This window comes from Equus caballus, chromosome 27 (assembly GCF_041296265.1).
Source record: "Equus caballus isolate H_3958 breed thoroughbred chromosome 27, TB-T2T, whole genome shotgun sequence".
Classification (NCBI taxonomy): Eukaryota; Metazoa; Chordata; class Mammalia; order Perissodactyla; family Equidae; genus Equus; species Equus caballus.
This window is the reverse complement of record NC_091710.1, coordinates 22,794,252-22,820,525: the sequence shown is the minus strand read 5'-3', so window position 1 is coordinate 22,820,525 and position 26,274 is coordinate 22,794,252. Positions and strand designations below refer to the sequence as shown.

Sequence of the window (26,274 nt, the reverse complement as noted above, 5' to 3'; positions counted from 1 at the left end):
TGAATGAGAAAAGGTAATACAAGAATAACCTGTCTTTTGCAGAGAGTGTTTTGTGTAGAATATACATAACAGATCCTCTAATTCTCCAAGGATAGTCAACGCCTCACGGACCCTGGGAAGAGCTCCAATGATCAGGCTGATACAACCATCTGCCATCTTTCCACTTCTCTTCGAGAACCATTATTTTAGGTGGTTGCCCACATCCAACTGGAGGATTAACTTGTAGGGAATTTTCTCTCAGCTCTGTTCCCATAGATTTTTGCTTTTGCTCTTATATAGAGATTAGTCAGAGTATTGTTTCATTAATGGGGTTAGACATAACCCTACAAGCATCAGAATCTCTATCCTAGCGGCCAGCCTGTGGCAGTGTGGTTAAGTTCACACACTCTGCTTCGATGGCCCAGGGTTTGTCAGTTTGGACCCTCGGTGCTGACTTAGACACCCCTCATCAGGCCATGCTGAGGTGGCATCCCACGTAGAGGAACTAGAATGACCTACAACTAAGATATATAACTGTGTACTGGGGCTTTAGGGAGAGAAAAGAAAAAGAACTGATGTTAGCTCAGGGCCAATCTTCCTCAGCAAAAAAGAAATGTGTTTAGAATTGATCTAAATTAAGAAAAAAAAAAAGAATTTCTACCCTAATTACTCATTTGTTCAATAGCCATTTAACAGGCAAACTTAGTACGCTAGTCCCTGAGCTAGAGAGTAGAGAGAGAAAGATTAAGGGCACCAATTCTACCTTCAAGGAGCTCACTAGTGGAGAAATGGACAAATGGAGTATTTCAACACAATAGAATAAGGGCTATATAAATACAAATAGAGTGTATAGGAGCATAGAACCATAGTCCCTAACCCAGAACAGAGGGCAGCAGAGGAAGAATGGGGCTTTACATGGACAAATCAGGAAATGAGAGGATGGGACTAGCAATGGTGTGTGGTAAGAATAGACCTTCTTATATTAAGTAATATATGAATTGCATTTTCAAGGGCATAGTACATACGCAAGTGAAAGAAAGTTTAGAAAATTCCAGGGAGAGAGAGAACAGTGCACAAAGAACAGTGGTGAAAACATGTTCTCTTTGAAGAAGTACACATAGTTCAATATGACTGAAGCAAAAAAGAATTCAAAGGGTGATGGGTCAGTGAAGCTAAACCATGACTGATGTCAAGAGCCATGCAGTGAAGTAGTTTCAATTTATCCTGAAAACAAAGCGAAAGATTTTTAAGCAGTGAAATGACTTTATTATATTTGTATATTTGAATAATACTTAAATTAAAGCTTGCCCATTGTAAATAAAGAAATACTTAAATGGCTCTGGCAGTAATTGGAAAGAAAAATTGTGGGGGTGCAGTCAATTGGGGAGTAATAATACAGACAGGGCAACAAGTTTCAAGTCTGAAATGACGGGAAAGTATTATGAGATTAGACTTGAGGCAAAGAGATGAGTTAGGGACTTATTATGATATAATATTTCAATAGTAAAGGGCAAGGAATTGAAAACTATGGCAGTAGAATGGGAGATAAAGGGAAACTTGAAAAATAATATTAAGGCAGTAGGACTGGCAAGACCGGTGTTCTGTTGCATGTTAAGGAGCGACAACTTCCAGGTCTCTAACTGGTCAACTATGGCAACAGAGGTCCCTAGGGCCAGCTTCATGGACATTCAACCTGTGCAGTCACATAGGGTCTTGCATGCAGAAGGGCCTCATATTTGGATTAATGTTCTACTGTCAGTGTCTTGAAATTCTTAACAATTTTGAAGAACAATCCTTACATTTTCATTCTTCTTGGGGCCCCTCAAATTACATTGCCAGTTATGAGATACTATTCACCACCACGTGGAATAGATGAGGAAGATGAACTTTGTTCTTATAATGAGTGGTAAGTACAGCTTGGACCTGTCACTAAGCAGTCAGCTCTCTGCTCAAGACCTTGAGCGAGTTGGTGAAGGTTCTATAAGCCTTTGCTCCTGCCTTAATGGAAGGTATTCAGTGTATGTTTGATGTATTAAAATATGTCATATAAAGCCTCTTTAGAGCAGTCAAGTGAAGATATCTAGTACATGGCAAGAGAGATCCAACTAGAAACAAAACATTGGGAGTTATTAGCTTAGAGATGATGACTGAAGTCTTTGAGTGGATGTGATCACCTAGGGAGAGGGAGCAAAGCGAGAAGAGAGGGAAGCCTTGACCTGAACTATGGAGATCCCCAAAGGTAAGCTAGAACCCATGCAATGAGGCAGAATAACCAAGAAAGGGAAGCCACGCCTCTAGTGCTTATCAGTGATGACTTTAAGTCAGACTGTGCTCCAGGCCTGACTCTGCCACTTACAAAAAGTATGACCTTAGGCTTTTACTTAACTTTTCCAGGCTACAGTTTCCTCAGCTGAATTATGGGAATAACAATAGCACCTAACTCCCAGGGCTGTTATAAGGGTTAAATGAGATACTCCTTGGGAGATGCTTACCATAGGATTTGGCATTGAAAAAAAATAATGACTGTGAACTGTTAGTTTTGAAGCACAATCAAAAGGAATAGATGTCACGGGAGATGTCAGGAAAAGAGTTTTTTAAAAAAAGGAGAAGTAGGCAAAATCCAGATGCCTGAACAATTAAGGAAAGGACTAGAAAATCCCAATAGATTTATGAACAAAGAAGTAATTAATGAGTTGTACAAGAACAGTCTCGGTGTACCAGAATTATTCGGACTGATTGTTTTGACAATTCAGATTTGGACTTCATCACTTCAAAACTGAAACTAAGTATATCAGATGCTGCCACAAGTAAACATATAAATGATACCCTAAAAATTTCCATTATGAACATCTCTTTTCCTTTTCTGAATACTCCTTGATCTATTTCCAAAAGGCCCTAACACCAAGTCTAAGAGAAATGGAACCATTGTTGTGCACCAATACCACTGTAGTTCATGGGAAGGTTGATCATAGGACCTACAACTCTGAAACTCCAAGCCCTACTGTTAGGAAAGGAAGTTTCTTGGTATGATTATGTCTAATCAACTTCCTCTAGGTAAATAAGAAAGATGATAAGCAGAGCTTCATGGAGGGTGTGGCCATTGTGCTCTTCACTGCAGAATAAGTCTCTGGGGCTGCCCCTAAAGTGGTGCAACAGAGACCAGCACAAACTTCCACCTGGCATCAAGACCCCTGTTCTAAAGCTATTAGGGTCCACAGTGAGATAGGGAAGTAGTTATAATAAAGTTGAAAATATCTATATGTTCAGGGCTGAAATAGAAAAAGGTGTCAGTGATTGAAGAAAAGATATAGTCAAAGATAGGAAAGAAACCCAGAAAAACATAATATTATAAAAGGATTTCCAGAATAAGGGGAAAGGAGTTATGAGGAAAATAGCACTTACGTTATCTGATAAGCACTTCATTTTTGGTTTCTCATTCTATTTCCTGCAGATGCATAAACAAAGGCACTTGTTAAAAAGCCACAGAGGGAAGAGGCAATAGAGTAGAGATTCATGCTCCAGTAGGCCTGGCTGAGTTAACAGTGCGAAAGTTCTGGGCAGAGGCAGCAAGTCAGAATTCTAGTCCAATTCTGATGCGAACAGTCAGGATGACATGCGATAAGTCATTCCACTCCCATAAATCTCAAGTTTTTCATATGTTTAATGAGGGTGTTGAACTAAATCGTTTATTCTATAAATGTCCCTTTCAGTTCTGATATTTTACGATTCTATTACATTGTTAAAGAAAATTCTTGAGAGGGTGCAGAAGAAATAGATGAAAAATAGCATGACTAGCATAAACAAAAATAAATGAGCCATTTTTTCATCTGAGATTGAAGGAAAGAAGAAGAATATGATTAAGCACATAAAGTTTGAGAAATTGGAAATACATAAGAATGGAATGGAGGTGTAAGAACCTGAACTTCAAGACTGGTTGGATACCGGGCTGAGGGGAAGTAGACAACTGAGGATTGCTCTGAGGTGTCTGATGGACCATAAATCAATCAGCCTACTTTTGACAAAAAACCTTCAAAGCTGAACCCTCTGTGGAAACTGTTAAATGCATTATCAGAGCACTTCCTACTCTTAGATTTTGCATTTATCTTAGAGAAAAGGTGAAAGGAGAAGATGTGCATAGGTAAATTAGCTTCCAAATGAACTTGTTTATAACCTCATGACCTAAGTTCAGGGTCCACTGGGCAAAAGGCCGACTGTTCAGAATTTCTACCATCCATGGCCTGGAACATATGGGCTCCACATGACAGTGAATTCCAACTGTGAGGGCACTTTTAACAGACAGCTGACAGCCTGATCTAGTGAACAGAGCAATGGCTTGGAAATGAAGATACTTCAGCTCTAGTCTTCACTCTGCTAATAATTAGTGGAGTGACAGTGGACAGGGTTATGCACATGTGTGTGCCTCAGTTTACTAATCCATAAAGTGGATCTGGTAGTACCTACTTCATAGGTAAAATCATCCATCTGAGTGGTAGGTTCAAAGAAGATGTTTGATAAAAGAGGAGAGCTAAATCAAATGATCTGCTCAGGCTCTTAAGTTTGTTGGTATCCACTACCTCATTTGTCAAACTTAAAAAAATACGCATCTTCCTTGAATGTGATCAAAGATTTCAAAAAATGATTAAATATTATTTCTTAAAGGAAATCAAAGCAATCATAATCTTAGAATATGCTGTTCAAACTACATGCAGAACCCTTTTGAGGTTCTGATATGCATTTAGAGCCCTCCTCTCCACTGTACTCTCTGCCCGTCACTGAAATATCTGTCTAACCTAAGCAACTTCTAGTTTTAATAGTTTACTCCTTTGGGATAAATACTCAGTGGTCAAAGTCCACTCTGGACCAGATTCCTGTCAGGGTATTTGGGATCAGCCGTGGCCAAAGATCTGACTCACTTCCCCTTTTCCAAACTAGAACAAATTTGCCTCTGGGTTTAAAATGAATCTTCTTATATTACACATGTATGAAAAGTGACAAACAACTAGCAATAGGATATAGTGGAGTATATGAAGCCGTGTGGGTTAAAACTAATTCATCACGACATTGTTTTTCCAAAAGGTCCTTACCTGGCCTGGCCCATTGAGCTTGCATTGTACATCTGCTTTAAGTATTTACAATGTCCCAAAGACAAGAATGATGCCCCTAAAGATAGGGATGTAACCTCCCCCGTATCAGCATTTCTTTCATTTCTTTAAGGATAAGCATCTCTTCCTGGGAACTGACAAACAAATGATAAGTAATAGAATATGTTAGAGTACATGGGGATGCCATTTGGCATAAAACTAATTTTACCTGACCTTGTTTTTCCAAAAGGGTCTGATGTGGCCGTTGGGTATGCGTTGTATCTCTGCTTTAAGCATTTGCTCTGTCCCAAAGACAAGAACAAATGCCCTTAAGATAAAGATGCAACTTCCCCTACATCGCATTTCCTTAAGGATAAGCATCTTTCCCTAGGCTAGAGATTGATTGCTGCACTCACCTGTAACCACTCAGCTCGAGAGAGTAGACCTGCTACCTGTGTTTGAATAGCTGTGCTGTGCTGGCTAGGCCATCTCATGACTGCTGTAAAAGGGACATTCCTATCATATGTGATGTATGCTCTTTGTTCCAAGACAGTATATAACCACTGTGTACATCCCACTTCTTTGGTGCCCTTCCTTCCTTGGGGAAGGAATGCCCTGGGCTAGTCCTCAGATCTGGCTCATAATAACTCATCCCAATTTCGATTTATAGATTGGTTATGGATTGTTTGCATCGATAAAAGAAAGGAGGAATTTTTTTCTGGGATGGTTTTGTTTGCTTGTTTGTTTTTATCAGCAGCCTCTATTTACTCAGCTTGTATCAGAGAAAGTCCATGCAGACTGGAATTCAACCTCAGGCCAAGGTTCTCCCCTGTTGCTCAGACACTGAATAATTAACTGCAACGAAAAAATACTATCCAAAGCTCCCTTAACCTGGGTCTTTGATATATTTGAGGCAGTTGGCTCTTCAGTAGCAGCTTCAGTGCAGATACTTCAAACAAAATTATGGAGCCTCAAAGTCAGGATTTGAAGACAACACCATCATTGTCTTTAGAACGATTTCACATTTCTGAAGACTATGGTTTTCTTCTTCCAAATCCTCTGGTAAGGATGGAGCTGGGACCAGCTCAGAATACATTTCTTGAGATACTTATTTGTTTGTTTGTTTGTTTAATTTATGTTGTCGTTAAGAGAGATGCAATATAAATACCAAGTCCTTGACCTGGGAAAAATGCTACAAATACCGCACAGTGGAATAGCCAACAAAAGAGAAGTACAGCCACAGCAGAGGTCAGTTCAAATGGAATATTTTAATGCCAGTTTGTTTTTAATAGATTGTCAATCAGTCCGGTAAACTTATGAGCAAATCTGTGGTTACGAAAAATAAGACAGAACTTGGAGAGAGATCAGTTACGTGAGCAAATCAGTTTATCTTGACCTGCAAGTGAGAAAGCAGAGAGAACAGAAAGGACATTGGGTGCTTTCCGATGGTAGGAGGGATTTAATACTCATGGAAATTGCTGAGAAGAAGGAACTCTTGAGAACAAACGGGACCTATTTCTAAATTCTACTTAAGGTGCAACCTGTAATACAATTCTATTTCTTCAGTTAACCTTTATCAACATTGTTTACTCTTTGAATGTGGTCTGACACCTAGAATGTTAAAACTGTAAAATTTTTTTAAAACCATATGGTCTCCACCCCTTCCTTTCACATTTGGGCAAGCCAAAGTTTAGAGGAAGTGGCTTGCCCAAAGTCATATTGTAGCAAAAACAGAACTAGTACATGGGACTCTTGACGTCTTTTTTCTACTATATCAGAAATAATTGCCAAGACTACTCAGCTAAGAATCTAAGGATCCAATGTTGCAGTCATTGCAATAACTTGTTAGATCCAATTTGTCCCCCTATAGGCCTAAATTGTTATTTAACTGTGATTAAAGAATGGTCTGGAATTCAATGAGCTTTTATTGAATACCTATTCTGATGCTTATTTACTTCTGAGTGTTACTAGAAGAAGGCAGGATCTATTCACTGGTCCAAAATCTCTCTGCAGAGCTGTAAGCTGTGAGACCACGTTACAGATATGCAAGTAACTTAAGCACTAAAAGTAATGACTTCAGAATTTTATGCATAGTAGGCTTGTAGCCCAGAGTAGTGGACTATGTTCTCTGACACAGCCACTAGGGTGACCAAGAGTCTCCACTTTCTAGGAATTGAAGAAGTTCCCAAAATCCAGGACTTGCAGAGCTAAACCAGGAAACTCCTGGGGAAAACAGAATGAGTCAGTCACCCTGACTTGCACTTACTAACTCTCTTGTGATCTTGAATGAATCACAAGCATTGCCTGACTCTCAGTTTTCATATCTATTTGATGGAGATCTAGTGCCACTCCCACTGGATTGCTGTGGAGCATCAAAGCACTTTGATAAATCCACTGTAAGGACTAGAAGCCAGCCCCCCTGACCTTCAGTCCAGTGCTCGTTAAAAACTCCATTTTGCATGTGTAACTTGATTTGGGAATATTCCCCTTATCTCTAGTTTACAAAGAAGAAAAGGTCAATAGGCTAACATGCTCTTATTGCAATTAAACACGCACATTGAGCTTAGGAAAAATGATACTATAAAGTATGTAAACATTGGGTAGGGCTGTAATTATTGAGTTCCCATCTTTGTTATTTCCTTTTCATAAATAAGAAAACCAAATGAGAAATAATAAGGACATCAAGAGCTTGTGACACTCTGAGCCAGATCATATTTATCCTGTGATTTGGTTGACGGTGACTCTTTACAAGAAATTTCCATTTCTGAGCTCATATAAAAACTTCCCTGGAAAACTGGGTCTACTCTATCATAGCCACATGTTAGACTTCTGAAAATGTCAGTCTTTGTTTCAGTTTCAGTTTTCTCTTATTTGTGTGAATTGTAAACATACCCCTTTCTGGAAAGAGGTGGGGAAGGAAGTTTTCAGAAGAATCTGCTGCAGGTTGCTCCACCCATCAGGGGAGATTCTGTCACCAGCATCACCAGGCAGCAGCAGTGCTGCAGTTGACCACAAATTGGGAAATAACAGCCCTTGACTGGGCTAAGCGCATGGATAGGCTGTCCTTTCTTTCAGTTTAAAGGCAAGTGATGGGAGGGCTCTTCTTTCATGTCAACCTGCCCAAAGATGCTCTTTCAGCAAGCTGAGTGGCTAACTATAAATCCTTACTTCTAAGTCTCTCTGAAGAAAACACAGTCAAGCTAATGAACAAGTAGACATATTGGCTTTGGGGGAGGGGGCTGAATTGGTTTCAAATACTCTTCTCGACTGTTTCTATAAACTCTTCAGTATCTCCAGGGTCCAATGTTTCAGTGAGGAAAATGCATACTTCTCAGACTCATGTCCATAAATATCCCACAAAAACACTTTGCCAGATCATTTGTTCCGTGTGTGTGTGTTTGGGGAGGGGGGCCAGGGAAGTAATTTTTCTTTAGACATAAAGAATATGAGGAAATTAGTTTAGCAGGAAAGGAGGGGCCGAGGTAGATTATCACAGGAGATTAGATTGGAGTAGAACTGAGAGACCTGGAAAGTTTGGCTCAGGAATTTGGATTTCACACATCTGGTAAATGATGTGACGCAACTGGCATTTGAAAATTTTCCTAGCAGAGTGTTAAGTGCAGGGTGTGTTAGAGCAGTAGTTCCTGCTCCAAAAAATCGAGGAGCTCTAAAAAATACTGATGGCAGGGCCGCCTCAGAACAGTTAATGCAGAATCTCCAGCCTAAAGGGCTCAGTACTTGAAAACCACAGAATACATAGAGGACAGCGTAGGTCCAGGTGAGAGATGAGGGGCTACACTTAGGAGGCCGGCTGTGGAAGGAAAGGTGTCACGGCTTTAGGAAACACTGAGAAGGGCTTGGAAATAGTTTAAACAAAAAAACAAAGGAAAGGGGAAATTTTAAATGTGCCATGGAGCAGAAGAAAAGGACTGGTACCAATAGTCATAGGGAAGTTGGAAACTTTATTCTTTATAGAGATCAAGCAACTATTTAGGAAAAATAAATATATATATATGTACTGTATTGTAGAAATTCAAAGCACTTGATAGAATCTGGGGACTTCTTAGAAGGAAGAGTAGAAACATAACTGCCACAGGAGGCTGTAGTTTCTACATAGAAAGTGTAGGTAGGAAGAATTCAGATATTTCCCTGAGAAATTACTGCCATCTCTGCTGGTTCTAAGGCATACCTGATAGGCAATGATAGACGTCTAGTAGAAATAGAGACACAGAGATCAGACTTCATAACAGTTAATGTAGATCAATACAGAGAAACATGTCGGGGAGGGGAAGGTTGGATTGGGTATGAATTTCTGTGCCAAAATTAAGGAACCAAGAAAAGTGAGTAGAGCCAAAGGGGAAACGGACCATCATGGATAAGGACGCAGGAGCAGGGACAGCCAAGGTGGTCCTCTGGAAACCGGAATTTTAAACAATGAAGCAACTTAGAGTGTTCTCACTCCGGATATCTAAGCTGTAGAGAAACGTGAGGAAACACGGGGAGAGATGAAAAATTGGGCATAAGAAAATAAATACCTGCACTTTTCAGTCAAAATGAAGGGATTGTATTAGTTTCCTAGGGCTGCTGGAACAAGTTACCACAATTTTGGTGGCTTAAAATAACAGAAATTTAGGGCCAGCCCCAGTTGCCTAGTGGTTAAGTTCTGTGTGCTCCACTTCGGTGGCCTGGGTTTGGTTCCCAGGCATGGACCTACATTCCCTTGTCAGTGGCCATGCTGCTGTGGTGGCTCACATACGAAAAAAAAAAAGAGGGAAAGAGGAAGACTGGCAACAGATGTTAGCCCAGAGCAAATCTTCCGAAGTAAAAACATTAAATTAAATTAAAAATACCATAAATTTATTCTGTCAGAGTTCTGGAGGTCAGAAGTCTGAAATCAGGGTGTTAGCAGGTCCACTCTCATCCAAAGGAAGTAGGGGAGAATCTGCCCTTGCCTCTTCCATCTTCTCATGGCTCTAGGTGTTCCTTGCTGTGGCGGAATAAGTCCATTGTCTATCTCCATCTTCACATGGTCTTCTTCTCAGTGTCTGTGTCTTCTCCCATCCTGTCTATGTCTTCTCTCCTAAAGATCCACTTGAATCCAGGGTGATCTCATGTTTTGATCATTAACTTATTTTGCAAAGACTCTTTTTCCAAATAATGTCTCAATCACAGTTGAGGGGCATATCTTCTGGAAGAGGGGAGATCATTCAACCCACTACAGATAGTGAGGCGAAAAGAAAGGATTAGGGGGAGGGAGGGACCTGGACAATAAGTACTAAAATATTGTCTTGTCCTGAGATTCCCAAACCTGACCACACAGGCATGGAAGGGTGAAAGGCAACGAAAAGTAGGGTACAAAGTATAAAATGATCAAGGAGTCACGGGGACACAGTTAAATATTGACTGGTTTTGCCAGAATAATGTTAACTTGTGTTCACAAGTATGACTTGATCTTCTGAAGAAAAATCAGGTCCTATGCTGTAAAATTGTAGCTTTAAGGTCAGAGGAAAGCTAGAATATGAGAAAACAGTATATGGGCTAAGGGTAGGCATTACGTTAGCCCACTTGAGCTCAAGCTCTAGCCTTGTTTATCATATGTGACCACAGTAATTATGTGACCAAGTCACATGGGAAAGGAGTCCTCTCCTGCTTAAGTTTAAAAGGGTAAATTAGAATCATGTTTCTGAAGCTGTGGCCTGTGGAGTGGGGAGAGGGAAGAGAAGCGAGGACATATGCTTGAGAGTGCATAAACACTAAGAAATTAAGTTGATTATTCCTAGCCCCACCACAGAATCAAAATACCTCCGGTATTTGGGGATAACTTATCTAAGAGTGAATATGTCTGTGTGTGCGTGTGTGTGTGTGTGTGTGTGTATGTTTACAAAATTGTAATCCTATTGCATATACAAACCTGCACTCTGCATTTTTAAACTCAATACTATAACATAAACCTTTGCCTGAAATTAATCAGTCTTAATAATATAATTTTAATGGTTGCATCAAATCCCATTTACATGGTATAACACCGAAACTTAAACGGCATTAGACATTTTGGTTAATTTCAATTTCCTCTCCTTATAAATCAAACTGATATATAAAACTTCTGTATCTATTCTACCCTTGATGTTTAATTCAAACCAAACCATTTGCACAAAAACTTCCCTATCTTTTTCCTAAAAATAACTTGTAATCACTAGTTAATTTTGAAGGTAATTGTTTAGAACCTTTCCCCATCCTTCATTCTAACCTCCAACCATTCTCTCTGTCTAGTGTCAAATTAATGATCCTCCCTGGATTTACTATTTTTTTCTTTTTTTTTTTTACTGGCATTTTATTTACTGTTTCAATTTAGTGAATTTTTTACATTACTTTCTATGTTTAAGGGCACTTAGGTAGATGCGTAGCATTCAGATAGATACTGAAGATTTGGATAGAAGGAGACCAGAACAAAAGACTCGAGCACCCTAGAAGGACTAATTAATTTGGTGCCAATTAAAAGTCGCAGTCTTTTTATTTGTCCAGTGTTTATTATGAGAAACGACTGACCTCTCATTCTAGGTGGAGAGAGAGGGCAGAGAAGGTGAACTTCTCTCTGTGGGAGCTGATCTCACAGCTACTGAGCTTCAGTCCCCAGTGTAGTTACCCATCTCTTTCAGATTATAAATGTGTTAAGAAAAATTTCCCAAAATAAAGCAGAAGGATGGCTGTGTGTTCATTCAGTGCCACCTGGAGCACTGTCTGTCTCACCTTGGGATCATTTAATCACCTAAGGGATGTCCCTCTGTTTGACATGCTACTTACTATTGATTAGGGCCCAATTTTGAAGTTACACATTAACTTGTAGATTTTTTTACGCAAGAACTTCAAATGATTTCTGTTGAGTAGAAATAAAACCTAAAACTTGTGACTGTACTGCCCCCCGGATTATGAACTGATTATATCTTTAACCTAGTGGTTTGATTTCAACATTCTTTATTCAAAGCTCTGTAAACATTCAGTTTATCAAGTTCTTTTGAACCAACTTTACTGAGGAAATCCTGCTGATTTCTTCAATAATGAACTAAACATATTTTGGACACACATTCTATATTTGTATGTCATTTTTTTTAACTTTTTGAAAATTATACTTTGACTGATATAGAAGTCCAGAAAAAGAATAACACAAAATAGAAAATAGGTTTATACAAAGAAAGGAAAGCTAAATATTTTATTATTTCTGCCCATCCCACTTCTGGGTCTCTGATTATTGGAATGAGGGGAAGGGAAACACGTAGTTTCTTTCAATTTCCTAACCCCTTGCACCAACCCTCCATCCTCCCTCCTTGAATCCCCACCATTCTCCATGCGTTTACTCTGAAGAGGCACTGGAAACTACACTACACTGTGAGTCAACAAAGGTTTGACCTGGCCACTGACCAGCTGTGAAACCTCGGGAAAATCCCCCAAACTCTCCGGGTTTAACTTCCTCTATTTCAAAATGGAAATAATGAGATGATAAGTCCTAACTCATAACATGTACAACAGAAATGTAGATGGATTAAAGATGTAAGTATCAACAATTAAACTAGAAAATCTCTGAAAGAAATGATGTTGGGATGGGAAGAACTTTTTATACATAATTTAAAACACAATGGCATAAATGGAAATATTGGTTCATTTGACTACCCTGTTATGAACAGCTGTTTCACACACGCACACAAAATGTAAATGATCAAAGCATATGAAAAGATATTCAAACTCACTGATAATCAGAGAAATGTAAATTGAAACACTAGAACGATGGCATGTAAAATTTCTGGAAAACCACACAAGAAACTTTCAAGGGTCATCACTGCTAGTTGGGAGGGTAGGAATTAGGATACTTTTACTTTCCACCTTATAAATTTAGTGCTTTTTGACTGTCTTGCCATAAACATTGATTGCATTATTTTTAATAATCATTTCTGAGAAACGTATATTTCTTGGAGGGTTATTTTAATAAATTATTATGAAATAGTAAAATAATTATAAAATTTTAATGCAAATAATACATGTCCTATCTTGAAGACGTAACAAAACAAAAATGTTTGGTACGTTCAGTGTTGCTAGAATCAGAGATGAACAGGTATTCCCATTTTATATCACACATTATAAAAGTGATTATGAATTCATGTAATTTTTCTGCAAGAAAATCAATAAGCAGTTTTCAACACTTCCATGTGCAGAACTTTTAATCAAATAAGCCCTCTTTTAAAGATGTCTTTTCTTTTTGGTTGGCCATGAGCCAATCTGTTGCCAATCTTCCTCTTTATTTTTCTCTTCTCCCCAAAGCCCCCCAGTACATAGTTGTATATTCTAGTTGTAGGTCCTTCTGGCTCTGCTATGTGGGATGCCACCTCAGCATGGCTTGACGAGCAGTGCTAGGTCCACACCCAGGATCCGAATCAGCAAACCCTGCGCAAATTCAACCATTCAGCCATGGGGCTGGCCCCTAAAGATATGTCTTAATAATGACTGTAATCTAAAATTCCATGTATAAGGATGACTGTTTCAGATTTGTTGATAATAGTGGAAATTATAAGCAATTAGTAATATTCATTAGTAGAATATTGGAATACTTTACAGGTTTTAAAACAGATATGATAGATATGTACAAGCCGACACCAAAAGGGGTTCTATTTAGTGAAAAACTCATCAGCTAATTCTGTCTCCCACACTGTAACTTAAAAAAAAAAAAGTCTGGGAATCAAAAAATAATTAACATCATTCAATACTTTCTCCAGTGTCTAGAGGAAAAGCCAAAGGAAGAGTACATTTTTAATGGATTGTGACATATCTCTAAAGTCCTTTCTCCTCTTTTTGATCACTTTCAAGGTCCCCACATCAGTGGTTTTCAAACTTTCAGGTACACCAAATTCACCTACAGGACTTGCTAAAACATTCTGCTGGGCCCTACAACAGAGTTTCTGGTTCAGTGGGTCTGGCTTTGGGCCGGAAAGAATTTGCATTTCTTTCTTCCTTTTTTTTTTTTTGAGCCGTCAACGACGCAAGCTTCATTCAATGGCCAACCAAGAATTTGCATTTCTAACAAGTTCCCAATGATGCTGATGCTGCTGGACTGGGGACCACACTTTGAGAGCCCAGAGGATCTCAATGCTCATGGCTTTCTTGTATTTGTGAGATGATACAGAAGTCCAAACATTAGAACTTTTTAAAGAGGGGAGAGGATGAAAAAGAGAAGGAAGGGCAAGATTCCTCTAGAAAACTAAGGAGAAAGAGAAAGTACATATTAGAGTTCAGGCTAGATTGAGACAAAATGTAGTATTTAAGTATTTCCATGCAAGCCAGGAAGCAGAAATCCAGGATGCTTTAATTTAATTCTCAGACTAGGATCCCTTTTCTAGGCATCAAGGAAGGAAAAATAGAGGTGATGATTTGGTTCAACTTCTTTGCTTACAGTCCACTTTAAAAGGAATTTCTGAATACCATGACTCTGCAACTTTGATTTTCTTTTATGAAGATTATATTCCATTTTCTCTAACTGCATTCAATTTTTGTTCATAAGACATATGCATCATATAGAGGAGAGGACAAAAACGTTGCCAGTTCAGAGTCAGTTTACCATAAATCTCTTTGCCATCATTCTCACTAGCATTCTCAACTCTGCCACCGCTCAGTAAATCCCCAAACCTGGGTCAATTTAATTATCCACTTTCTCCAATTCTGCACCCACTGCTGAGCGCTGCTGGGGATAATTATACCTCCATGCATATAAACTTTTTTGGTGTAATTGATTTGTTGTGAAAGCTACTAAAGGGGGCCCATTTGTTCTGAACTGAATCAGGGTCAGAAATAGAAAGGAGAGGATTAAATAAAGCCTATGATTTTCAGAGATTGTGGATTAAATGTCGGATTCACCCAGGTTATGAATTACTTAAGAACTTGAACTCAGTTTTATCTCAGAGTTTGAGAGACAGAGGGCCTCCAACAAGTGATTCATGGGTAACTTACAGAGAGATACCTCTTCAAACTTCCCTGGGTCTTCTATATTATTATAATATATTATACATAACATAATATATATTATAATATATCTTATTGTTTATATTTGTATTTTTCTGTTTAATTTCCTGTTCCTTTTCCCTATATAATTAATTTAATACCCAACCCTCCGTTCAAGTCTTCACTTCCATATGCTGAGAAATTGAGTTTATGAAAAGTGGATTCCCTCGAACGCCAGACTTTCTCCTTCCATTGCTTCAAAGCCAGAGGCCCCTTATTCTCCTCCTTGCTTTCCTCCATGACATCTGGCCTTTAATCACTCCGCTTTCTCCTTTATCTTCACTCCCTCCCTCTTGCAATAGCAGACTAAACCACTCAAGTTTCTCATTCCTAAACGGAGGTGCCTCTTTGCTAACGCCTTATGGCTCACCCACAAAAGTAATTTATATTTTTGATCTCTAGTTTCTTACTTCCTCAACACACTAAAATTTGACCTCTGCTTCCATCACTCTGACCTACATTTCTAGGCCATATATAGAGAAATATTAATTATGTATTAGTGATTTCACAGTTTCTGGGGTTTTTTTTCTTTTTTCAAAGGGGACAATCTTACTTTAAGTTCCTAATGATGCATTCAACCTGATGAATCCTACTTCTCTGAAATTTCCTAGAGTCGTTGGGTGCTTCCCTTCTGGCTCATTGAACCTATAAAAAGTTCTTTGTGATCTGTGTAGCTAGATTCGATTCCTATGCCTGCCTTGTAAATATCCCCCAGTGGGCTAATCTAGGTCTTCTTCTCCTTTCACTTTTCAACTTCTCCACAATGATCTTATATACTCTTGTGGTTTTAACCACAAAGGGGAGTTTTTACTGCAGTTACGTCTCTCAATTCCGTATTTATATTAGTTCTTTCCTGAACTTCAAACTGTATATCCAATTGCCCAGTATACAGCCATATTTTGATATTCTACAGATATTTTGGGTTGTCTATCTAAAAAGAAATTCAGTATCTTTATGCCTTCTCTTTAACTTGACCTGCATTTCTCTTTCAATTTGCAATCCCACCAATTTATTCAGTTACCTAATTCATAAACACAGAAATCATCCTCACCTCCTCTTCTTCTGAGCCCAGAGACATAACGTTCAGTGTGCAGTCTGTACTCTACAAAAGGAGGACCAGACCACAGGCATAGATCAGGAGTTGGCAAATTTCTTCTGTAAAGGGCCAGATAGCAAATACTTTAAGCTTTGCATAATGTATGGTTTCTGTTGCAACTGCCCTACTCTGCTGCTGTAATGTGAAAGCAGCCACAAGCTAAACATAAACAACCGAGCCTGGCTGTGTTCCAACGAAAGTTTATTTACAACAATAGATGTATTTTACCATTTTCTGGAATAGAGTTGGGGTGGCTGAAATCCAGCCTATGTTCTACTTGCTAAACCATGGGCCCAGAGCGTGCGCACAAATGGTGCTGTTGGGCTAGAAACCACCTTGCTTTTAGCCCCTCCCGCCCAATTTAATCATCACATCATTTCAATTTTACTTTCCAAATATTTCTTGAATGCATGCTTTCTTCCTTCCAAATTCACTGTCATTGCCTAAGTTTACTCTTTCAACAGTATTCCAAAGGCTTCCCAATCTGACTTTATACCTTAAAATCCTATAAGCAAAATTATCTTCCTAAAATTCAAATTGAACTACGTTGCCAACTTACATAAAAAGAAAACTCCTATGTAGTTTGTAAAAAGCACATTCAATATGATTTTCAGCCTCATTTTCCATCATCCTTTCTCTCGAGCTTTATGTTCTAGTACCACTGAATCATTTATGGTCCCGAGGCACACAGTTCTCTCTCTTTACCCACTAGTCCCTCTGCTTTATTGCCTTCCCTGCTTCAAATTCCCACATAGAAAAAGCCACTTTCAGACTCTAAAACTTGACTCAACTGTTATATTTATAGAAATACTTCCCTTTAATTCCCCACAACAATGGACAGAATTCAGCACTTCTTCCTCTTTTGCAAGTTCTTAAGCTTAACTACGCATCAGTAATTGAACATATTACACTGCATTGGGATATATCTGACTATATTTTATTTTCTCCCTTACTAGACCATGTGCTTCTTAAGCATAAGGACTGTACTTTAGACATCTGTGTATCCAAAGTGCTTAGCATATAGTGAATTCTCAATGTTTGTTGAACTAGATTGACCTGAATTCTGCTTTAGGACTGAAATCTGAAAGCAGCTACTCTCCAAAGCTGCTTCTCAGAGAGGTCTAAAATACTGAGACGTTTCTATTTTAAATGCAGAAAGAACTTCCAGATCATTATAGGCCTTGGATGGAAATAGCCAACAAACTTTCTCACTTGATTGAAAGTCACCAGCTTCGAGCTCAAGTGAACAAGGTACACCTTTTTTACTTTTCTCTTTAAGTCTTTCTCACCATTCTATTTTCACCCTCCCACTACTTTTCTTTCTCAGCATTGTTGAAGTGTGTTGATTGACCTGGGACACCAATCTTTGCCACTGAACTTACCAACAAAGCCGTCTCAGCCCTCCTAAAAAGCAAAACGACTTGGACTCATTCCTGATATGACAGATATGTTTGCCTAAAATTTCCCAGAGCTTGTGCAAAACAATCCCTGGAATGTGTTAACCACTCAACAAGTATTTGCTTAAAATAGGAAGACAATCTGTTTGGGAATTGTAGGTAAGCTCATGGGTAAGATTTAGCTGGGGAAGGACAAAGATGGAAATTCTCAGTGTCCTCACTTCACGTCACATGGTCAGGGCTCCTCTGCCTCTGAGTGAGTCTACCTTGATTTACGATGGGGGTCTCAAAGAACAGTTGAGTCAAGAGTTTCTGAGTTATAAAGTCAGGGTTGGCAGGTTCTTCAGAAATAATTGATAAGTTTTAAATACCACATATGGGATAAGATGAGCAATGTTTCCTAAGAGTATGTAAGAAACAGTGAAACTTATTGATCCTGGGAGAACTGACATTATCCCATGGGAGTAACAGGAAGGTGTAACAGGAAGAAAGATTTTGATTTAGTAAGACCTGAGTCTGAATCTTGGTTTTATCACTTAGCAGCTATGTAACCTTGAACAAGTTACTTAACAAGTTAGTTATTCTGCTTCCTTATTTATAAAATGGGAGAAATTCTGCTCTCATAGAATTGTTGTGAAAACTAAATGACTTTTGAAATAATCCTTCCATATTTCCTGCCACTAAATAGTGTTCAACTTATATTTATAATTCCCTCTAGTCTCTTCTCTATCTGTCTCAATCTTACCAATTTGAAGTGCCATGTGACTTCAGAGATACAGGAAAGGTTTTCCACGCTCCAACATTCTCCTTCACTGACTTGCACATACTTAATGTCTATAATTACAAATTCATTTCAAAATACTTATTGAATGCCTGCTAAGTGCAGGCTCAAGATTAGAAACCCTGTAAGAAATGCAAGAAATTGTCTTCAAGGTCTATGAAAATGGCAAACTAAACTTAAGAATTTATTTTCATGCTGCAGAAAGTCTCATTAACATGACCAAAGAAATACAAAAAGAAGAAAAAAATAAGAAAATATCTGCAAGTGCAGGAAAACAAAGAAAGTAACAATGATGGAATAATAACTTTAACTATTTTCATACCACATTAAGCAAATTATATCAGATCCACGAATGAGTCTATAGTATCCATGCCAAGCGTTCAACCAAAACAAAAAGAAGACCCCCCAGAGCCTCCATCTCCCATCTCGGAGTAGCAAGGCATAGAGGCAAGGGGACGTCTGGGACAGTCTGCAGGAGGGCAGGTTAAAGTTCAATTTTTAAACTATGCAGTCCTCTGTATCAGACTTTCCTCAGGCTTTATTTGATTAAACTGCCATAAGTGGAGCGAAGGACTCGTTGAATTGGTGCTCCTTATATGTTAAATGTCGATGAGAAAAGGCCAGGAGCAGCCAGCTAACCTCTGGCCACTGAAAACCTGCAAGTTGGAGAAAGAGCTTAGCACTGCAGTGAAATGAATCCCCTGACACTTTTACTGGGTTGAAGAGTATCTCTCCAGAAATCTTGTCTCCTCGGAACCCATGAATGTTTTATTTGGACATACTGTCTGTACAGATGTAATCAAGGTTAACAAGGTCATGCTGTTTTAGGGGGCACTCTAAATCCAATAAGACTGGTGTCCTCATAAGAGGAAGGAAACTCGGACACAGAGACACAGAGAAGAATGTCATGTGAAGATAAAGGCAGAGACTGGAGTGATGCATCTACAAGCCAAAGAACGCCAATAGCTGCTGGCAATCGCCAGAAACTAGGAGAGACACGTGGACAGATTCCCCCTCAGGGCGTCCAGAAGGAACCAACCTTACAAACACCTTAATTTCAGACTTCCATCCTCCAGAAGAGTGAGAGGATACGCTTCTGTTGTTTGAAGCCCCCCAGTTTGTGTTCATTTGCTGAGGCAGCCCTAGAAAACTAACACAACACTCTTGGCCAGTCTCTCTACTTCTAATCACTCATAAAACATCGAACTAGATAAAACCACGTTTAAGACTTCACCGCCACAGGCTGAGACTGAAGTGACTGAAAATCAGTCATGAGAAGCAAATCTGTCAGCTTCCAGGACCACACATGGAGCTACAGACTAAAACATTTGTCCTCTTGAGTCCTTTACTTGGCACAGACAACACAATAAGTTAATTAAGTTTTGATCTTACGGTACTTCCAGGCCAGCCACCTTGTTCTTAGAAAGTCCCAACTCACGTATCTTTTTCTTAGTAAAAAACTTATTCATTGGTTTAGATTCACCCATCTTCTTCCAGGAAGATTCCTCCTTCTCCATCCCTCTGCCAGAAAACACTGCAGACAACTGACTTTCTCACAGGAAGCTATACAAGAGGAAACAATCAGCATTCTGGAAATATGATGACGGAAGCTATATTAGCGATTAATTCTGATAAAAATGACCTCCATTCCTGAACATCAATAGATAACCCCAAATTACCAAACAATACGAGAAAAATGAGCAAGTCAAAAAGCAGGAGGAAGGGACAGGATATTCAGAGCCACTGGCCTTCAACAAAAAACAAAAAATGAGATCAATACTTTTAAAATTCTAATTAATGTCTCCAGTATGTTTACTTCATAAACATAAGCAAAGTTGCTATGTAAAAGGAACTATCAGAAAACAAATAAGCGAACAAAAAAACTCAATATAAATCCCAATAAATCAGGGAAACATTGATTATAAAAAAAAACGGTGATTTAAAGATTCCCTTAAAAAGTTTTCATAAAGCATAAAGCAAAAATTAAAGAAATGCCAGCCATCAGAAAAATTCAGTTATAGTAAAAAGAGAAATAGATGATCCAAATTCCACAAAATAGAGATTCCACAAGCAGAGTAGTGTAGGTGGAGGAAAATCTAAGTTTCAAGCATATAGGAATAAAATTTTTCAGATCTAATAAAAGATTTGAGTATTTCTATCAGAAAGACAATGGGGGGTAGAGGGACACACGTAGATATGCTGGCGAAATTTCAAATTTTCTAGAAGAAGAAGAAAATTTTGCAAGTTTTAACAGGAAACAATAAAAATGAAATTAGGTTACTTACAGAATAAGGACTATTTATTTATAATAATAAGTATTAAAAGATAATTTAACACCCACTTCAATAGCCAACATTTTGAAAAAGATCTGACAATATCAAATACTGGTGAGGATAAGTACCAAAAGAAAGTCTCATTCACATTGCTGGTGGGAATGCAAAATGGCACAGCTACTTAGGAAGATAGTCTGGCAGATTCTTATAAAGTTAAATACATACAATATGAATCAGCAATTGCATTGCTAAGAATTTACCCAAGTAAACTGAAATTTATGTTCATGGAAAAGCCAATGTGCAAATGTTTACAGTAGGCTTTATTCATAGTCACCCAAACTAGAAATGACCAAGATGTTTCTCAACAGGGGAATGGTTAAACTGAGTACAATGGACTGAATTTTTGTGTCACCCTCAAATTCACATATTGAAATCCTAACCCCCAAGATGATGTATTAGGAGGTGTGGCCTTTGAAAGGTATGTTAGTCAGGGTTTCCCTGAGAAACGGAAACAATAGGATATATAGAGATATTTGGAAAGAGATTATTATGTCAGATTGGTTCACATGATTATGGAGGCTGAGAAGTCCCAGGATCTGCAAGTTAGAGACCCAGGAAAGCTGAGAACTAGGGGAGCCAATAGCGTAAGTCCCGGTCAGAGTCCAAAGGTCCAGGAACCAAGGGTGCTAATGTCTGAGGCCGGAGAAGATGGCTGTCCCAGCTCAAGCAGAGAGCAAATCCACCCTTCCTCACTTTTTTGTTCTATTTATTCCCTAAATGAGCTGGATAATGCTGATCCTAATTGGTGAGGGCAATCACCATTCTTTACTCAGTCTATGGATCCAAATGCTGATCTTTTCCAGAAACACCCTCACAGACACATCCAGAAACAGTGTTTTACCAGCTCTCTGGGCATCCCTTAGCCTAGTCAGGTTGACACATAAAGTTGACCAACACAGAGATAATTAGGTGATGAGGATGGAACCTTCATAAATGCCATTAGTGCCTTTATGAGAGTGACCCTGCAGTGCTCTCTGGCCCTCTTTTGCTATCACGTGAGGCTACAACAAGAAGCAGCAGTCTACAACCCGGAAGAGGCTCTCACCAGAGGCCAATAATGCTGGCACCCTGATCTTGGACTTCCAGCATCCAAAACTGTAAGAATTAAATTTCCATTGTTTATAAGCTGCCTAGTCTATGGTACTTTGTTATAGCAATGTGAACTGACTAAGACATTGAGTTACAGCCATACAACGGGATGCTATTCAGTGACAAAAATGAATGAGCTATTGATTTATTCAACATGATGAACCTTAAATACATTTTGCTAAATCAAACATGTCAGATCCAAAGGTTTACTTATTGTATGATTTCATTCACATGACTTTCTGGAAAAGGCAAAACTATAAGGACAGAAAACAGATCAATGGTTACCAAGGATTGAGGAGGAATGGGTAGTCAATGACTAAAGGTGGATTTTTAGGATGACATAACTGTTTTGCATGGTATTCAGGGGGTGGATACACGATTCTATGCACTTGTAAAACCCATAGAATTGTAAATCACACAGAGTGAACTATATACAAACTTTTAAAAATTAACCAGAATGTTGGTTATTCCTGGATGCTGGGATGGAATGTAGACTACGACAAACGAATCTAATTGTATTACAGATGTACGACAGAACTTCATGGAAGAGGGTGGGGGAAAAAAGGAACTGATCTAAGTTACTATGGAAAATTATGTTCTGACTGGAATCTATAAGGCTGAATTAAAAAGGAACTGTACATAATCACTGTACTGCATTGGTAAATTTGTTTTTCATGGGGTGCAGGTTAACAATTCTTAAACTGCTTTATATGTATACTAGGTTGAAGAGATAATTAAATAGATGGTGGATGATATTTCACTGTCAGAGATAAAAGTTACAAATTAGCAAGGAGGGAAGGCTAGCATCAACCTGTGGCACTGGATTAGAGTCGGAGATGTCAATATAAACTAAAACTTCATATTTAGCATTATATATATATATATATGGATATATACATGGATAAATAGACAAATACATGTAGATAAATAAATATTATCTGTATGTATATTTCTACAATATTTGTACACATACAAACATTTCCTAGCTCTGTCCACCTCGAGGATCTAGAAGCAATGGGACCCCAGTAGCAATGAGCAAATCCAGTGCCCAGATAAATACCTTCTTCAATAAAAAGAACTAGGGATCCTTGGAGAAATAGTTGATTCCAAACCTAGGATAGGGAAAATACAAGATGACCCTAAACATCTTGTACTGCCAGAAAGTAAAAGAGTACTAAAAAAAAAAAAAGAAGAAAGAATGAGGACGTCTCCAATGGGACACAGAAGCCAACCTGAAAGAGCTCCCAGCAGACACATCAGAACAATTTGCACAAATAAATAAAGCAGCATTGGATTACAATCCAGAGTGCATACTGTACATACTGATATGTTTTTTTAAAGATAATGTATGAATATGTCTAACATTTTAAGAAAAAAGTATTTAGAACTCAGATTTTATTATTCATCTATGAAGACAAAAGAAAATAAATTATCAGTCAAATCAAGAAATAAGAAAGTATATCACCCACATACTTTGTCTCAATTGCTCAGGAATTATTCTGGCATTGGGAATATAAATCAGAATAAAGGACTCAGGAAAGAGGAATATGAGTATTTAAGAAACATTGCTAACCAATGAAATTAGTGAAATGTATGGTCAATTCCAAATAATCATTTCTAATGTGGCCGCGGAATATTTTATCTTATCTCATATAAAATAATGTGTGTGTGTGTATGTGTGTAGGAACACATTCTTGGGGCTAAAGTGCGTTAACATTATGGATCTAAAATTCCATATTTCATTTTAACAAGACACAGTTGTATGGAAGTTGTAAAAATAAACTCACGTTTAGTTTGTTTAGCTGTGTTACAAAGTAAATGAACATCAACAAAAATATGTGTGTATATATATACTTAACAGCAAAACAGCAAACTAGCAAGATTTGCCTCATCAGTTATCATGACAACTACAGAAATTGAGACCAGGTGATACTGAGGCAGCAATAAACAAGTAGAACCAAAAACCTTACTAGAGAACCTACATACGGACCCACGTATATATGGGATCTTAATATATAGCAGAGATGAAATGAGAGATCAGAGGGGAACACAATGGTGCGGGGATGACTGGTGAGCCACACATATAGCAGGCACACAACAAGTAATACACTAGATTTGCTTCTTTTATCATGAACAAAAACAAATTCATTCCAGATAGATTAAGAAGTTGAAAGTAAAAGATAAAAATTTAAATCTTTTTGAAGAGAATTTAAGAGAATATGTACTTGAACTAAGGAAGAATTTCCTAATGACATGAAATTGGGATATTTTTATGATAAACTTGGTTTTATTAAAATAGGACCTCCGTTTACCAAAGTAGACCATAAAGAAAATGAAAAGCCAAGTTACAGACTGAGAGAAGATATTGTTACATATATAACTGAGAAAAAGATTTGTGTCCTGAATATGTGAAGTCCTGGAAATCAATAAGAAAGATAAACAACCAAGTAAAAAAGTATGTGACAGACATGAACAGATATTTTACAGAATAGGAAACACAAATGACCAAGTGACATATAAAAGATGCCAACCTTGTTAATAAACAGGAAAATGAAAATTAAAGCTATAATGGGATAGCATTTTACAATGACAAAACTGAAAAATATTTAAAAGTCTGATGTTACCAGGTATTGGGCAGGAAGATAAGGCGTCTGGATGTCATGCACTGTGGGTGGGTACAATCTCTTTCACAAACTTTGTCATTATCTGGAAGCATTGAAGATATACATCCTTCTTCTCTAAGGATTCCAACCTTGTGTATATAAGTACTTTCTTGGGCACGTGTGTGCCAAGAGGTGTAAAAATATTATTTATCATAGGAAAAACAGGTGAAGTAACTGTAGAAATGAATGAGCTGAGCTGTAGGCAGTTATGTGGGTGAATCTCGAAATCATTCAAACAAATATATTAATGGTCACATGTATGTGAATTTTGAATGATATATAAACAGCAAGAAAATAACCAACACAAAATTCAGCAAATAGATGCTCCTGAGGAGCAGGCAGGCTACACAACCAACGAGGGGCACAGGAGGGCTGCACAGGTTTTGGTAGAGCTCTGCTTCTTCAGTTGAATGATGGGTAAACAAGCATTTATTTATGTGTATTATTCAAGCTGTAAATAGATATTTCATGTATTTAATTTAGATGCACATTATATAATTAAGTATTTTTAATAACCAAAAAATGATGAAATTCACTTCAAAATGTTCAGTGGAAAAACAGAGTGCAAACCTTGCCCTGGATCATGCTGCAGATTCTAAAGAAATGTCACACTGCTTCTGAGAAGCTCCCCAACCAATGTTTTAGCCCTAGGGGAGAAAACCACACACTCATCTCTGCGAACGTATCAGAGGTCAGAAACTGTCGAAATGTTAGTTCAGTATCATCAAGGAAGGGAAATGTGCAAATCGGTAGTGCAACCGCCTGTTAGGGTTAGAAACTCAGAGATTAGTTTTTCTGCTTTTGGTCCAATTCTGTTTACACAAATTTATAAGTTGTTAATACTTCTGTCATAATGGACAAGTAATGTGTTCACGTCCCCAAAGTCATTTACAAAATGCAGAACAAATTAGCTTAGGAATAAAATGCGTTCAATATTTTTATTCATTTGTGAACAAGTATTCCTAACAATTTTCCGATAGTACATCTCTGCAATGTGTCTAATCATAATATAAATACTATTTAGATAATGTTCAAAAATTATTAAAAGATAAGTGATAAACTAGGAAAATAATTTAGGACATTTATATCAGACAAAGATCACGACTGTAATACAAAATGTGTTTCCCCAAATCAATGAGATGATCAATGGGAAAAGATAGGTAAAAGAAATGAATAGTTAAGTTAGAGAGAGAGATTTGAATTGATCATAAACATGCAAAAATGCTCAATCTCTAGAATAAACAAAAAATGCAAATTAAAATGAAATGCCTGGTTTTGGCTATCAGTGTGGTAACAAATTAAAAACCCATCAAAATAGTGTTAGTCAAGATGTGGAGGAACAATGTTGAAAGCAGGACAGCAAATTGGTACAATCTTTCTGACCAGCAATTTGGCAACATCCATTAAAATTTTTAAAATACATATACTTTGATCCAGCGATTTAATTTTTACGAATTTATCTTGCAGAAATACTCAATCAAAAGCTCAAAGATGAATAAGCGAAGGTGTTTATTGCAGCAATCATAACAGCAAAATAAACAAAAAAGAAAAAATATAACAAAAAATATAATCCCCTAAACAGCCATTAATAAATAATCTGTTAAATAAATGGAAAACTATGCAGCCACTAAATGACAATGTATATGTACATCTCTCGTTTTTTCTCTCTGTATATACATACACCTTTGCTATATTGTTTACTGAAATAAGAAAGGTATAAACAGTATAAAATTATATATTTGATGTATATAAACACATAATTTATATAATGATATGATATAAAATGTATATAATTACATATGCAAATATATGTA

The 26,274-nt window shown here is 37.8% G+C and overlaps 1 protein-coding gene across 1 annotated transcript in view; it reads left to right on the top strand.

Annotated features, from left to right (window-relative positions):
- Positions 1-5,842: 5,842 nt before the first annotated feature.
- The window catches only part of IDO2 (indoleamine 2,3-dioxygenase 2), a 52,034-nt gene continuing 31,602 nt past the window's right edge, over positions 5,843-26,274 (top strand). Inside the window, exons 1-2 of the mRNA XM_014736539.3 lie at positions 5,843-6,122; positions 17,353-17,448. Of these exons, the coding sequence (XP_014592025.1) occupies positions 6,024-6,122; positions 17,353-17,448 (195 nt within the window). The 5' untranslated portion in view covers positions 5,843-6,023. The remainder of the gene's footprint in view (positions 6,123-17,352; positions 17,449-26,274) is intronic.